The following is a 17,172-nucleotide window of genomic DNA, read 5'->3' as shown; positions in this document are numbered from 1 at the left end:
GGGGGCTGGGAAATGGTTCGTTCGTTCGTTCGTTCTTTCTTTTTTTTTTTTTTTTTTTTTTTTTTTTTTTGAGACAAAAAGCCTCCAGCTCATACAGCTGGAATCCAAGGGTTAGAAGGACAATCCAGCCTAGAGGTAACAAGTAGGTCTGACCCTCACACAAAGTCCAAATTCACAGTCAAAGATGACCCAGAACACTACAGGATAGAGGGGCTGGAGTCACCCTGGGCTGCATGGAAAAGTCAATGAATTATTAATTTTGTTTTCTTAGAGATTTGAAGGTGGGGTGGAGGTGGGATAGGGTCTGCCTCCAGGTTGAGTTTGAACTGTTCTTTTTTGTTTTGTTTTTGTTTTTTGAGACAGGGTTTCTCTGTGTAGTTTTGGTGCTGTCCTGGATCTCGCTCTGTAGACCAGGCTGGCCTTGAACTCACAGAGATCCACCTGGCTCTGCCTCTTGAGTGCTGGGATTAAAGGCGTGCGCCGCCGCCGCCGCCGCCGCCGCCGCCGCCGCCGCCGCCGCCGCCGCCACCACCACCCAGCCAAATTTGAACTCTTGATCTTCCTACCTCAGCCTCCTTAGGGCTGGTACATCCAGTTGGCTTCACAACTGTCGGAACTACAGACACATACCTCCATGCCTGGCTTCTCTGTGTGATTAGGGCCAGGAATGTGAGACCAGGTAGTAGATGTTTAGGTGGCCTGACTTTGTCCACACACCCACCCTGAACCTCTATTTGGCCTGGTCTTTTCAGTTTACAAAGTGATAAGAGCTGAAAAGCAGATGTTTGTGTCTGTGTGTTTCCAACTCTGGGACCCAAGTTGTCTCCTTTCAATCAGGATGCACCACCTGATCTCCTCACCCCTGCCATCACATATCCCCAGGGATCACGTGCTCTTAGGAGCCAGCCTTTCCCAGCACTTGATGTAGCTCTTCCATGAACAATGTCTGTACCCTGCTGTGGAATAATCCTTTTGTATACTGTTGTTCTCATTGATAATAAAGAGCTGACTGGCCAATAGCTAGGCAGAAAGAGGTTATGTGGGAGAGCCAAACTAAGAGGATGCTGGGAAGGAGGGCAGAGTCATGAGGGGTCACCAGGGACATGTGGAGGAAGCAGTAGATAACCATGACATGCTGGATAAGGGTACTGCCACATAGTAGAGTGTAGATAAGAAATATGGGTTAATTTAAAATGTAAGGACTAGTTAGTAACAAGCCTAAGCTATTGGCCGAGCATGTATAATTAATAATAAGTCTTTGTGTGGGTATTTGGGAGTCAGTTGCGGGGACAGAGCTGACTGGCAGGATGGTACCTTATTAGTGAAGCCATAAGTTTGTGATGCCTTCCTGGGGCCTCACAAGAGCTGTGTGAGGAGAGCATGTAGACAGTCACATTGGGTTTCCTAGGGTTCAAGGCTACTGTTTCTGAGACTAGGGTATGCCTGTGGAATGGAGAGGTTCCTCCTGCAGCTGACTGTGATAGGATGCAGTGCAACAAGAAGGAGCAAGCCTTGCAGAGCGATTTCCTGTGAGAAACACTTTAGGAACGTGGGTGACTATGGGTGTGGAGGTGCCACCTGACCACAGAATGGTAATGACCTTCTAAATGAAAAGCAATCTTGCACTTACCAGGACAGAAAGACCTAAAAATTATAAATGTAAAAAACACTCCAGAACTTTGAAAGTAAGCAAAAAAGGAGAGTAGACATTTTCCCTCTCAAAGATAATGATGAAGTATTAGTGTACAAGGAAATTATAAAATCTGACAAGAGAAATACAAAGACCCTGATCTCAGAGAAATGAGCTAAGGACAAAAATAACTTTTTTGTTTTTTGGAGGGAGATAGTCCTGACTGAAAATACAGAAGTTGTCTTTCAACTTTACTATTTGTAAGTTGAATGAGAAGGGCTCTTGCTCCCTACAGCCTGGGCCTGTGCATGCCTGGGTGCTAGATGCTGGTACTGGGCACAGGTCAGCTTCCCAGGGGGCCCTCCAGGTAGAAACTCACCCACTGGTGTCCATGCTCTGAAGTCGCTGAAACAGCGTCTCAGCGAGACTCGGCCGGGTGACTTCAGGGGCTCGGGGGTTCTCCATTGGAAGAGGAGGGTCCTTGGCCTCACAGGGTCCAGCAGACATGGGAATGTTTCTGGGAGGTAGCTCCGGCGGTGACATGACACTTTCTCCTAGGAGAACAGTAGGAACAAATGTCATCTGTGAGGACTGTGTGTATATAGGCCTGCTCGGCATCTCTACCACAGCCCTAGGAGGTCCAGGCTACCAATTCCAGGTCCTAGCCTGTCACATGGTCCCTGTCTGTCACATGGTCCCTATTCCTCCTCACTACATCCATGTGAACCCCTGATTAGATAGAGAGCCTCCTGAGACTGACCTGGTTTCATGATCCTTAGACCTGGGGCCTCTCTGGCCGTGGTCTGTCCTACCACGTTGCTCAGCAAAGGCCTACTGCACAGGGACACCTGCAGATTGCTGGTCTTGGACAGACCAATCTGCACGTCAGAATGATGACTTGGCTCTGGGGGTTACAAAGCACAGCCAGGGCGTATGGGCAGGAAATCAAGCCCATCCAACTGCTCGCACTCTCAACCGCTCTCTCTCCCCCCACTTCTGCCCTCCTTCACTCTCCATTCTCTCCCCTTTCTCTCCCCTTTCCCTCTTCTAGACCCTCAGAAACAAGTTTAGAAAATAAGGGGTCCTCTCATTCAAAGACCCCGACACATCAAACACACAACTTGACCTTCGTCTGAGAGACTGAGACCCTTGCCAATTCCTTCCAAATAATCCCTCATGTGCACAAAGGTCACCGAGCCATTTAGGTTCAGGACTTCCTGCCCAAGTCCCTCCTGACCCCTAATGGCTACCCTGGCTCCAGCCACAGCACTGCCTGGTGACAGGAACAAGGGACTTTTCCTTCAATGTATGTGCACGCCCCTTCCTCTCCCTCTCGGCTGTGGATGACAGTTCTGTTTCTATTTTGGGCCCGGGAACTGCAGGCCCAAATCAGGTCAAATGCAGGTCAAATCAGACACCTAGTCCAGGCTCTGGATGTCCCTTCTTAGCTCTGGGTCTTGTATGTGACCAGGAGCCTTGTCTGGGGAAGTGAAGTCAAGGTCAGGAAAGTGGGCTTGTCTCTGGAGCCTTTACAGGAACCGTTGGGGATTTGTTTCCACTGGCATCCCAGGGGCAGGGGAAGCTCAAGGGAAGCTGGGTAGGTGGCCTGAGGGAAGTGAGAAGGGTGAAGTGTAGAAGACGTGTCTACAGGACAAGATCAAGGCCGCCATGTGGCCTCATGTGACCCTTGGCCTCAGCTGCTGAACTCTAAAGTCAGACAAAGGAGATTTGGCAGTTCCCATCAGGAGGCTCGGAACTGTGGTCATCTAGGACGAATGCTTTGCCTGGCCTCCACAAGCAGGAAATGGGGGTCTCCAGGGAGGCAGAAGGTTGGAGAAGGGGGCAGGTGATCTACAGCTAGCCCACTGGAGAACAGGATGCCTCGAATGTGCCTGGCATATTCTCACCAGGGCCAGGCAAGAGCCAGACCTGGGACATCAGCATTGCTGGTCTAATGTCTTCCCCAGGGAACCTGCCCAGAGCATGCTGTCCAGCTGAGGGGCTCAAGAGGTTACTTGAGGGCTTCTGTTAGTCAAGGAACCTTTGAGATGAAAAGAAGGGTATCCTGCCGGAGGGCTCTCTGAATAACTGTCTCTCCATGACTGGTCCCTTGTCCTTCTGCTGTTCCTCACCCATTCTTGGGAACTTTTTTTTTTTTTCAAAGTATTTTAGGAGCCTTTTTAGAGATGGTAGTGTCTCACTATGTAGCCCAGGCTAGCTCAAACTCAGGCTTTTCCTGCCTCAGCCTCCCGAATTTTGGGATTGCTGGTGGCATGTACCACCATGACCATTTCTGTTGTCTTTAATGATGGTATATGCAGAAGCACTTTGTCCATCCTCTCACTTAGGTGCAAGGATTCCTGTCATTATTTTCATTATAATGAGAAAACTGAAGAGAGCTCCCTCCATTCATGGAGTGTTCGCTGTGTACTGTGAATAACGTTCCATTCATGGGCTCATCTGATCCTGTGACATCCTGAGAGGTTGGTATGTGTTACTGCCACCTAATCTTTTTAAAGGGAAGCTTGCGGTTCAGAGAGTCAAAGTCACTCAAAGCCACAAAGGTAACAAGCAGGAGAGCAGGATTTCTGGTCCACACCTGACTTCAGAGCCCATGCTCCCCATCCACCATTACTGTGCTATACTCTCCCTCTGCCAGCAAGACCTTCTGATCTGTGAGCACCTGTGAGACCAGACCACAGAGTCCTGCTGGCACCTCCCCACCTGTGCCAACCTCGCCCTCCCTCCCTACCAGTGTCCTCCTCGGCCTCGTCGATGGCGTCTTCCTCCTCCAGCGGCACAGGGTACTGCAGGTGGGTCACCAGGCCCATGTTTTCCTTCTTGTAGAACTCGATGAGCTGGTCCAGCTTTGTGAAGAACCTCATGGGGACACCTTCGGATGCCTGGGGACGGAGCACATTTTCACTAGAATGTCACTCAACCACAAAGGCCACCTGCAGCTGAGACCGAAGAGACTGGGAGTGACCCATACTCCAGAAAAAGCTTCAGGCTCTCCACCCACACCACACAGCCTGCAGCCGGTGACTCCCAGGAGCCCTTGGCAAAGGTGCAGATGGGGGTATTTTTAAAACTATTTTTCGCCGGGCGGTGGTGGCGCACGCCTTTAATCCCAGCACTCGGGAGGCAGAGCCAGGCGGATCTCTGTGAGTTCAAGGCCAGCCTGGGCTACCAAGTGAGTTCCAGGAAAGGCGCAAAGCTACACAGAGAAACCCTGTCTCGAAAAACCACAAAAAAAAACCCAAAAAAAACCTGTTTTTCATTTCAGCAGTTAATTATTTTTATTTTATTATTCAAATATAGTACATTTTTATTATACCCAAATTAGGAAATAGAGATTTTTTTTTAAAGAAATCACCTATACCCTCAAAGGCCCAAGAGCTCTATTTTAATAGTTCCGTTGTGTGTGTGTGTGTGTGTGTGTGTGTGTGTGTGTGTGTGTGTGTGGTGAACAGAGAGAGCTATTTTTGCTCCCCCATCACAAAGATAATTTCTAAAAATAATTTTTTATTTTTGGTGTTGAAGGTTGAACTCGGGACCTCACACATGCAAAGCACAGCCCTGCCACTAAAACGACACTCCCAGGCCCAGGTTACTTGTTTATTAATTACTCCTTCTTACAGCATGGGGAATTGAACCCAGGGCTTCACACATGCTAATCGAGCATCCTACCCCTCCATCTCCTCCATCTCCTGTCTCCGCCTCCTGAGTGCTGGGACAGGTCATAGGTCACAAGCACAGTTGTTGCTGCCCTTTTTAACTTTCTTTTGAGGCAGAGTCTCTCTGAGTTATCCAGGCTGAGCTTGAGTTCATCCTCCTTCTGGCTCAACCTCCAGAGTAACTGGGATTAAGGACACATTCCACCACACAAGGCTTGTTTATTTATTTATTTGAGGTTTTGAACTGGGGTCTGGCTGTGTAGGACAAGGTGGCCTCGAACTTCCAACCATCCTCCTGCCTCAGACTCTCAAGTGCTTAAAATCAGAAGCCTGTGCCACCACAACTATTATTTTTAAAAATAGGAAAATGTGTTCTTGTAACGTTTTCATTTGTTTTAACTGTGTTTTTGTTTGTTTATTTGTTTAGATTGGGTCTCACTATGCAGCCCTAGTTGGCCTGGAACTCACAGATTTGTCTGTTCCTGCCTCCTGAGTGGGATTAAAGGTGTGCACTACAATGCCAGACACAGCTACTTTTTTAAAGATAGAATTATTTTATGTATATGATGTTTTGCCTCCATATATGCATGTATGCCATATGAGTACAGTGTTCATGGAGGCCAGAAGAGGCCATCAGATCCCTTGGACTCGAGTTAGAGATCATTGTGAGCCATCCACATGGGTGCTAGGCTCTGAACCCTGGTCCTCTGCAAGAGCAGCCAGTGCTCTTAACTGCATGGCCACCCATCCAGCTCTTGATTATAGTTGTTTAAATCCAAAGTCAGAAAGTGGTCCAAGGACTACTGTGTGTCTGCTGTTGATGATGAAGTAAATCTGCTTTACCGTTCCAACACTCTGGGACCAGGACTCTTGTATGTTGGTGGAAGAGAGAATTCTAGCAGCAAATTCAAGGTCTTCTCTAAACAGCTAGCCCAGTCCCCACCAAGATGCCCCTTCATCCATCTAGGCATACCCTTGCTAAGACAATAGCCCTCCAGGCAGCCAGATCGGAGCAAGGGACCAAGATACTGAAGGTAACAGCGGGCAGCACATACATCTTTTCTCTAATGTGTCTTCTGTGGCTTTTCAGGGTCACAATTCCTCCACCTGGGCCTCCAAACACCAGTGTCTGCCCATAGCTCACGCCTGTCTTTATTTTGTTATTTTATTTTAAGACAATGTCTTACATTGTAGCTCAGGCTGGCCTCAAACTCATGGCAATCCTCCTGCCTCAGCTACCTGGATGTTGGGATTACAGGCATAAGCCACCATGTCCAGCAGTCCCTATCTTCTCAACAACGACTCTTCTATCCATCTTCAGGTTTGGAGATCAGAGGTTGAACAATTTCTTTAGGGATCGCTAGCTGCCTTCTTGCTGAAAGAGACGCGCTGCTTGTGGTAAACAAGGCCAATAAGAAGATGGTTGGGGTTAGAGAGTCCTCACAGGAGGGTGAGCCGGTGGTTGACTGAATCACCTCTTCTACATTAGATTCCATTGCTGATAGTGTGAGGGCTTCATCTGGGAGGCTTGGTAGGACATCAGGATCACAGGTGAATGGGACAGAATGTTGGTGACATCATCCCATGGACTGAGGTCCAGCAATGAATAAGAAGGGGAAAGCAAAGTGACAGACACCAGCACTCACCACTCTGCCTCCTGCCTGTGGACACAGTGTGACCAGCTGCCTCTGTTTCTCCTGCTGGACCTTCCCCATCTCCCCATCACCCCATCACCCCATCACAGCGGACTGCAGCCCCCGGAACTGTAAACCAAACTAACCCTTCTCTTCCTCCAGCTGCTTTTGTTGGGCATTTTGCCACAGCAATGAGATGAACAACTGACCCAACCAGGAAGCTCTCAGACTTGTCTCTGACCCCAGGCTCGTGGGGCTTCCACACTGTAGTGAGGACACAGGGTCTGTGTGAGACTCAGGCCGTCCATACGGGCTCCCTGCCTCCCTCTGTCTGCTTCTCTTTCTCTTCAAGTGTACTTGTGTGCTTGTGTGTACTGCACACAAAAATCTCTGTGTGTGTGTGTGTGTGTGTGTGTGTGTGTGTGTGTGTGTTGTACGGCTTAGGCTGCTGTAGCAAATCTGTAGAGAGCTTAACAAAACCATTTGTTTATTCTTTTTATTAAATTCCCTTGTTTTCTCAAAGCCCCATGCTGTACAATCTCTTGTACGCACTGTTAACCACCTGAGTGGCAGCCCCTGCTGAGATTTCCAGAATATTCTTTCAATGGTTCAAATGGAAAACAAGAGTGAAATAACAGAAATAACTTGATGAGATGTAAGACCTTCGAACTCAATTCAGTTAAAGCAGTCGTAAGTATGTGTGGTCTGGGGTGGGGGTGGGGGTTGGGGTTTACACCAAATGGATGGCATGCCACCAGGCATCTGAGAAAAATATGAAAATATCAAAAAAATAGAGGTAGGCTGACCCACACATGGATCTGGGAAAGGAGTCTCAGCAGGGGCGGGAGTGCCTGAGGACCGCATGTGTGAAAGCACCAGCGATTTGGGGTTTAGGAGGCACTCAACAGAGAGGTGCATGATTTTATATAACAGTAAAAAAAGAAAGAAAGAGGGGAAGGGAGGGAGGGAGGGAGGAAGTGGGGGGAGAGAGAGAGAGAGAGAGAGAAACTGGAACTGCTGCACTATTGAACTGTAGACATATTCAATGTGGAAAAAATAAACAGTGGGTGAACAGGCTCAAGCCAAGAAACGGACAAGCTGAAAGAAATCCCTGCAGGGTGGAATCGGAGCTGGTGGAAGCAGCTAGGGATGCTGGGAGCTGTTAGGCACGCCTCTCTGGCCACTGCCTCTGTTTGCACCAATCACAGGAGCCAGGGAGCAGGGCCTAGCAGCCTAGGGTGGCAGCCTGCCCGGGTGGCACAGGCTTCCAGGAAGGTAGGGAATGCAGAGTTGAGTTCAAACGCCAGGGATGGTGAAGCAGGCACCTCTGGGTGGATGCATAAGCCAGTTGTAATGGCATACTGGGGAGGAAGGCTTTCCTCCAACCCACAGGTCCCACTCTCTAGGGGTGGGGCCGTTGGATCGCCCTCCCCAGTTCATATACTGGAAAGGTAATCCCTATATTCACATTTGAAGGTAAGGCCTTTGGAAGGGTGGGGCCCCATGATGGGCTCAGCGGCTCTCTGAGCACAGGAAAAGCAAATGCACACTTGTTGTCTGGCCATATGATTCCCTGTGCCACATTGTAGTGCAGCTCGAAGGCCCTCACCATTGGGGCTAGCACTTTGCTCCTAGACATCCCACCACCAGAACTGTGAGCCAAAAAAAGCCTTTATTTATGTGGTGTGTGCTAGGACCTTGTTCATGCTAGACAGATGCTCTACCACTGGGCTACATCCCCAGTTCTTAAGCTTTATGCTCTATAAATGACCCCGTTTGTGGTATTCAGTTATAGCAAGAAAAACCAGTTATTTATGTATGTGTGCAGTGAATCCGCACACATACAAGTGTAACTGCAGAGACAGACAGGAGCGTGAGATAGGGAGGCAGGGATCCCAGGTGAACAGTCTAAATTCATTCAACAGAAAAATGTCCTCAAAGAGGTCATAGGTCTGAACTACAATGCAGATTCACCACTCAGGAGCCAGGACTCAGGGACAGCTCTGAGTGCTTCCTAGTTCTAGTACCCAGAAAGAATACATGGCCCTCCTAAGGGAAGCAAATCCCTATGAGATAAATTTCAATTGAAGAGGAGACCTGTTATGTCACATAGGCCAGTAGGAAGCAGCCTGTCTCCACACGCAGGAGGTGATGAAGGTACAAGTCTCTATAGGCCAGAGAAAGGGGCTCTTTCAAAATGCTGTCTTCGTATGTCTTGGCTCTTGGTAATATGACTTATGGGTTAACAAAGATTCTCCATGAGGAATTTATATTCAAGGCACATTCTAGAGAAAGGGCCATAGTATAAGGCAGGAGTTGTAGAAGGCGTGAGCTAGCTCACACAGGGTCAGACCTAGGAGAGAAGTCTGTATAGGTGAGTGCATGCCTCTATCCACATAGTACAGAAAATAGTAGCCTACCCTTGGCACGTCATTCTTAAGATGGGTTTAAAAGGCCCTGTGTCCAGGCAGGGTGGCCAGTGAATGGCTGGCTCTGGGTGAAGGGCAGCCATCATTGGGTGCAGCTTAATAAACACCACTAAGTCTAAACCAACAATTGGGAGGGGTCTTCCAGGTGGCAGTGTACTGACTGTGGGCCAGGGAGAATAGTAATATCCTTTGGTAATGAGCCTAGAGATTCCTTCCTACATTAGAAATTGCCCTTATCTACCTGCCTGAGAGCCCCCCAACACGGCCCCACAGAAGCCAGGTCTGCACACTGCATCTAGATCAGCCATACTGCCTGGCAAGCGAGGCAATTACCGACTCTGTGGGGTTACTACAACGGGACCAGGATGACGGACAAGAATTTGGAGCCGGGAAGAACGGTGGAGGAACTATGATGAGTGGGTTTTTTTTTTTTTTTTTTTTTTTTTTTTTTTTGGTTTTTCAAGACAGGGTTTCTTTGTATAGCTTTGGTGCCTGTCCTGGATCTCGCTCTGTAGACCAGGCTGGCCTTGAACTCACAGAGATCCGCCTGGCTCTGCCTCCCAGTGCTGGGATTAAAGGCGTGTGCCACCGCCACCGGTGTGGTGAGTGGTCTTAACTGTGAACTTGACACAATTTAGACTTACCTAGGAAGAGAGCCTCAGTGAGGAACTGTCTAGACTGGTCGGCATATGGTGTGTGGGGTGTGGGTGGTGCACAAGAGCAGTATTGTCTTAACTTAGTGGATTGGGAAGACCCAGCACACTGTGGGAGACACCATTCTCTAGCTTTGGGTCCTGGGCTGTATAAGAGTGAGCGGAGAACTTGAGCGGGATACACACGTGTATGCATTCACTTCTCTCTGCTCTTGACTGTGGATGTGATTAGCTGTTTGAGTTCTTGCTGCTTTCTTCCTTCCTTCCTTCCTCCCTCCCTTCCTTCCTTCCTTTCTTTCTTTTGTTTTGTTTTTTGTTTGTTTGTTTTTCAAGACAGGGTTTCTCTGTGTAGCCCTGGTTGTTGTGGAACTCGCTCTGTAGACCAGGCTGGCCTTGAACTCAGAAATCCACCTGTCTCTGCCTCCCGAGTGCTGGGATTAAAGCCATGCACACCACTGCCTGCCACTTTCACGTTTCTGTTACGAAGGGCCGTAATGTGGAATTGTGAGCGAAAATAAACCTTTTCTTTCCTAAGTTGCATTTTGTTGTTATAGCAACAGGAAATAAAACTAGGGTAGGTACCTTCTGTGAGAACAGAGCTACAGAGAAGTGGAGTGGGACATGGTGTACCCCCTTCCCTCGAAACAGACCCAAAGGTGGTGTTTTTTCAACTATTTGTTTGCTTGGTTTTTCAAAACAGGGTTTCTCTGTGTAGCCCTGGCTGTCCTGGAACTCACTCTGCAGACCAGGCTATCCTGGAACTCACAGAGATCCGCCTGCCTCTGCCTTCTGAGTGCTGGGATTAAAGGCGTGCACCATCATTGCCCAGCAAACTTTTTCAACTATTGAAAATGTAAAACGTTGTCAAGAAAGTTAACATAGGCATTAGTCAGAGTCCTAGCAAGAGGCAGATGTTATATAGAACTGGAGTTTTGGGAGAGCTTGGTAGGTAGGGGAGCAGGGTCCCAGAGCTAACTGCAGAGCAGTTCACCTCCACCCCTGGAAGCACCCAGGGGAAGGCCAGTGCTGGAACCCAGAGAGAGCACTCAGCAGGAGCGGAGGCCTCCGTGGAGGGGCCACAGGACTTCACAGGGAGGGATCCAGGGCCGTGGGTCCTGCACCCTCACTCCAATTCTTTACCATCTTCCCCTCACCCTCTTGCCACCTGGCTGGGGCGCCCCCTGGCTAAGCCCCATGGGAACCCAGGGCAGTGAATGGACCCGAGTGCACACAGAAGAAGATTCTCAGCATGTAAGCTCACAGCGCAAGAGCAGCAGCAGCTGTGTGCTGCATGGGACAGAGGCTCAGGTCAAGAAGGTCCTGATCATGGTTCCCTGCCAGAGGAGGGGTGTGGCCCTGATTCTTAATGCCCAGGCTGCCAGCTGTTGTTCCTCATTCTGCAGCTATGGCCTTCCTTAAAAGACGATGCATCAAGTCATTTTGAAATAGAGAAGGAACTCCAGAGGTCTCATGTTAGCTGTGTGCTGCTAACACATTTCTGAGCTGTATATGGATTGATGTTCCCTCACACACGATGCCCCTCAGGAAGATGATACCCATGAGATTTCCTGTTCCACAGTGACTCTCCCCTTCTATTGGCCAGGGATGAATCCCTTTTCTCTTTAATAGATCAACGAGAACATGTGGCAGGCAACTTGATTTAGAAAAAATGAAGACGAGCACGTCCAAGGAAAAGTACTTTTGTGGTGGTGTTGGGCATGGCACATGCTGGGTGGTGCCCTGCCACTGAGCTCCCATCCTCGGCCCCAAGCTTTTTCTACTTTAAATAAGCTTGTAACTGGGATATCTCAGGCTTGAGGCAGACCTCTCTCTGGGACTTACTTAACCAACAGACTAGACATGAATTTATGTTCAGAATCAAAAGTCACATACAAGAAAATAAGGTAAGAATTAGTTCTATTTGCAAAACAAATGTTTAATATTCCTTTACCTCCAATTAATGAATATGCCTATAAAGAGTATCCAGAAACAGCATTTCTATCAGGAAACTCTGGCTTGGGATACAATTTCAGTGCTTGCCTCTCCCACAAGTTCTAAAGAGCCTTGAGAAACCCAGCATTATAGTCTTTTTACAGGGGAAACTGGTTAGACACATAATGACCCATCAGTGTTCTGAGCTACACTGACCTCATAGAAAACAGACCTCACCATTGAAAGAGGTGGAGGGAAGCAGAGGAGCTCAGCTGGCACAGCTGGACCTTGCAGGGAGAGATCTGGTTCTCCCACCTGTTGGCATCTGGATCTGCCAGACAGCGATATCCTAGAAGGTACACAGTCAGGCACAAGGGCTACCCCTCGGACTGGGGGATGGGGTGTCAGCAAGAGGAGGGTGCTAATGTCTTTAAGATGAAGGACAGCTGGTATTCAGACTGCGCATGTCTTTCCAGATTCAAACTTGGGGATGACTGAGAACACCCTCGGGGGAGGGGGAGGAAGAAAAGGCCAGGGAGGTCAGAGCCCTAGACAAGCTAAAACTTCCCAGGGGATAATTTTAATGTCAGCACTGTCTGCCATCTCTAAATGCAGAACTGAAATAAAGACTGGGCACAGGGGAGGAAGTCTGCCAGCTGCCGAGCAGGAAGCATGGTGCTCTGGGTGGTCACTCCTGAAGGTTTGGGCAGCTTTCGTTTTAGATCGAAAAGAATATCCAGAGCTGGGCTGCAGGCCTGCAGTACCAGCACTCAGGAGACAGAGGTGGGAGGATCCGAAATTCAAGGCCGTCCTCGGCTACATAGCCAGTTTGAGGCCAGCCTCTCCAGTTACCATGGAGATTTTACAGATGATGGGAAGTGTGAAGTGGAGAACCCAAACCAAACTAGAAGCCCTGTGCATGATCCCACTACAGCCGAGCACTTGTTTCTGGTTCAAGGAGAAAGTTGGGAGGTGGGACTTAGGCAGGGGGTAAACACAAATTTGTCTGCTATGCAGAGGGCTGCCGCCGGTTGCTCTTACTATTCTGCTCCTCAGCAAGGACCCTGGGTCTACGGAAGTTGAAAAGATGAAGGAGGGGACAGGCATGGGCTAGGGTGCTCCACGGAGACAATTTAGACAGAAGAGCTGAGAGCATGCTGCCTGGGGGAGGGCTGGCCATGCCTTGTGTTCTGCTCTGGGCTCCTCAGCACACACTGGGTACCAAGACCTGCCATCTTCCTGTGTGGTCCTCACTGTGGCTAGGTCCCACCTTTTCCTGGGTCTCTCTCCCATCTCTGCAGCCATCAGGTGGTTTCCTCTACCTCCCTCCTGCCTTCAGGATCCTTCTCAATGCTTAGTTACCTCCTACCTCAGCCAAATGTCTTCCTGAGAATTACAGACCCAACATGGGTGAAGAAAGGGGAGAGAGAGCGTGGTTCCTTGGGTATCTGGGGCTTTGGCAGCGTTTGAATTTTTTTTTAAAGTGATTTGAAGCTTCTGGGAGTATTTAAGAGCAGAGGTGCATATACATGTAGTATACATGGATTGATGTCTTAATTTTTATTTATTTATTTTTTTGATACAAGGTCTCACTTGACTTAAACTCATTTATTTATTTATTTATTTATTCATTCATTCATTCATTCATTCATTCATTTATTTATTTATTGATACAAGGCCCAGACTTGACTTAAACTCATCATCCACCTATCTCGGCCTCCTGAGTGGGACGATTACAGATGTGAACTACCACAGCTGGACAGGTTGACATTACTTTGGCTGTGGTATGGAGCAAGAGGGGATCCTGTCCTTGAATTAGGGAGGTCGAAAGAAGGAGAAAGGGGCAGGGACACTAATACACTCAGGAGACATGGCCAGCCAGAGAGACCCAGGGGTCTGGGAAAAGAGGAGGGTGGGCTGGAACAGTTTTAGAGGCTGCTTTGGACTCAGAAATCTTTCATTGGTCATAACGCTTAGACTGGTAACTCTACAGGATATCCCCTTAGAAGGCAGCTACCTCACCCCTCCCCCACTGAGATAGGATTTCACTCTGGAGCCCAGGCTGGACTGGCATTCACTACATAGCACAGGCTGGTCCAGAGCTTGAGCTCCTCCTGCCTCAGCCTCCCAAGTACCAGGATTACAGGCATGACCCACCATGCCCAGCTCCTTTTCCTCTTTCTATTAACACATTTTCAATGTTTCATTGCCTTTGAAGCAGCTAGGGTCAACGTCTGAGATGGGGTCATGGAGATGGTCAAGAATCAGAAGGATACAGAGCGAGTTGGGCTGAAGACACAGTGGAGGCTGAGATAAGGAGGTACTGAGAGAGAGAGAGAGAGAGAGAGAGAGAGAGAGAGAGAGAGAGAGAGAGAGAAACAGAGACAGAGACAGAGACAGAGACAGAGAGACAGAGAGAAGGGCAGAGGAGGGTGTCAGATGTCCTCTTTTATCACTTTCTTCTTACCCCCCTGCCTCTATCTACCTCAGAGCTGGGGAGGCGTGGCTTGTTGCCTGGGTGCTGGGATAGGAACCTTGGTGCTCACGATTGTAGATTGTATAGAAAGTGCTCCTAACTGCCGAGCATCTTTCTAGCCCCTCAAACTCATTGTCCTTAATGTATAGATGATTCCAGGTGAAAAGTATAAATGTGTCTGCTGAGAGGGCCTAGAAGTGATAACACACTGACAGTCATGAGCACACTCACTGCTCAAATACTGGGTGATGAACATCTTTCTCCGTTAGGAAGACTCAGAGATCCTTCTAGTCAGCTAACACCCTGCAGTCTGGGGCTGAGAGGGTACAGCAGAACCTATAATATCTACATAGAACAGCAGTTCTCAACCTGTGGGTTGTGACCCTTTTGACAAACCTCTATTTCCAAAAAATACTTATATTATTATTCACAAAGTAGCAAAATTATGGTTATGACGTAGCAACAAAAATAATTCTATGGCAGCTGTCAACATAACATGAGGAACTATATTAAAGGGTCGCAGCATTAGGAAGGTTGAGGACCACTGTTCTAGAGAGGAAAGTCATGCTTCGAACATGAAGACAATTTGTCAACAAGAGTCAGGAACTGACTGGAAGGACAGTGGGAGAGAGAAGCCAGCACACTCTGAACATCAAACTGAATAATGAAAATAGTTATAGTCCACTGAGTACAATGAGAATTCATGAGTCTACCTTTATATAAATAAATCAAAGGGGAAAGCTCTTCCCACGGTAGAATGCCAATTAATAACCGTCCAACCAATGACAGGAAAAGGCAATTAGCATTTGGCAGCCATCACTGTAATAATTGATTCAGGCTAGCTTCACCAGTGGATGCTAAAACCAGGGAAGAGATATTTAGATAGTCTCAGACTATTTCACAAAACAGTCGTGTGCGTGTGTGTGTGTGTGTGTGTGTGTGTGTGTGCGTGCGCGCACGTGCTGAATTTTCTAATCTTATTTTATTTACACCTTAGGTATCAAATTCAGAGCCCTGGGTACACTAGGCAAGCAATCTACCCCCTGAGTCACACACACCCCTAGCCTAGTTATCAGTTTTTGCTTATTTTGAGACAGGATCTTATTATTTATCCCAAGCTCCACTCAAATTCATGATTCTCTTACCTCAGCTTCTGAGTGTTGGGATTACAAAATTGTGCTGTTATACCTGACTTCAGTTATTTATTTTATTTTATTATTTTAGACAAGGACTCATGGTCTAAGCTGGCCTTGAACTCACTACGAAGCCTAGGATGACCTTTAATTAATTCCTGGGGCTGGGATATAGCTCAGTGGCTGGGGATATAGCTCAGTGGCAGAGTGACTAATGTGTGTTAGGACTCTGGTTTCAGTTCCAAGCAGATACACACACACACACACACACACACACACACACACACACACACACACACACAGAGAGAGAGAGAGAGAGAGAGAGAGAGAGAGAGAGAGAGAGAGAATGAAAACTTTAAATAATAAATATCTATAGTGATTTGCAAAGAGGAAACTCTGTAGATGCCATCTTAGCCTCATACTCGAAGTTTACTCCAACAACAGGGCAGAGCGACCCATGCCTCTCCTTGAATGCAAGTGTTGAGCACAGCACCCCTGTTGAGAAGTTCTGATGGGAATATAGGACTAGACCCAGTCATGGGGAAAGCCCTGAAGAACTCCAATCAAGAGGCAGCCTACAAACTTACTAGCTAGTTCTAAAAAAAAGAAAGTAAATGTCACGAAAGAAGGGACAACAGCATGGGCAGCGTTAGAGCACTAAAGGGACAGAACAGGTAGATGCTCCAGACTGAACACTGGTCCAGGAAGGAAATTATTTTATGTATGTAACTTATGGTTCACATAAGTACACAAGTGGGATAGTTTTATATTACTGCTAAGACTGTTGGAGAAACTTGAATGGAGCTTTGGGATTGGATGGTGGATCGGCGTTAACATCCTGATTTTGATGGCTGGATGTGGCTATGGCAGGAGAGAGAGAACAGGGCATCGCCAGACTCTTAGTCTCCAGTAACTCAGAAAAACATCAATGGTCATGTAAGAGACAATGATAAGTATATTGTATGATAAAATGCTCAGTGGGGAAGATGAGAGAGAAAACTGCAATTCTTTGCACTATTCTCAAAATTTTAAGTCAAATTACTTTCAAAATAAGTTTTTTGTTTGTTTGTTTGTTTTTTAAAGACAGCCAGGCTGGGAATGGTCTCTATCTTAGCTGGTTACTTGCAAACACTTTTTTTTTTTTAGTTCAACATGGTTATAAAAAGCATTCTTAGAATCAGTTCTTGTAACCTAGATCATTTCTTTTAGCTTGTGCACACATGCACACACACACGTATACACAGGGAAGTGTTTTCAAAGAGATCTTGTCTAAAAGTGTCAAATTTTAAAAGTTCAGACAAAACCATTCTAGATTTACATACTTTTAGAGGTTTTGTATAAAATATGGCTATCTTGGGTCATTCCCAGTGCTCAGACAACTGTAATAATTCAGATACAGGAAGAACATAGAAACCATCACGGAGAGTCTGGTAGTTGCATGTGAGTGGATGGAGGTGAGGGGATGGTGACAGCCCCAGGCAAGCTTCCACCGAGTATAGGCTGTGTCTGGCCTGCACTGCTATCAGGCTTGCCTGGGGAGGGCCAGTGCCCCCTTTATTGACACAGGTCTTGTGCTGGGGCTGGAGAATTCAAGGTGGCATGGGCAAC

At 47.7% G+C, this 17,172-nt stretch overlaps 1 protein-coding gene across 2 annotated transcripts in view; it reads right to left on the bottom strand.

The window, feature by feature from the left end:
* The window catches only part of Inpp5d (inositol polyphosphate-5-phosphatase D), a 113,464-nt gene that overhangs the window by 52,840 nt on the left and 43,452 nt on the right, over positions 1-17,172 (bottom strand). For both annotated transcript variants that reach the window (XM_059278260.1, XM_059278261.1), the window contains 2 exons: positions 4,383-4,533; positions 2,010-2,184 (listed from right to left, as the gene is read on the bottom strand). In XM_059278260.1, coding sequence (XP_059134243.1) covers positions 2,010-2,184; positions 4,383-4,533 — 326 coding nt within the window. The remainder of the gene's footprint in view (positions 1-2,009; positions 2,185-4,382; positions 4,534-17,172) is intronic.

Source organism: Peromyscus eremicus, chromosome 13 (genome assembly GCF_949786415.1).
Source record: "Peromyscus eremicus chromosome 13, PerEre_H2_v1, whole genome shotgun sequence".
Classification (NCBI taxonomy): Eukaryota; Metazoa; Chordata; class Mammalia; order Rodentia; family Cricetidae; genus Peromyscus; species Peromyscus eremicus.
Note: the sequence above shows the minus strand (reverse complement) of the source record. Positions and strands in the feature narration are given on the sequence as shown.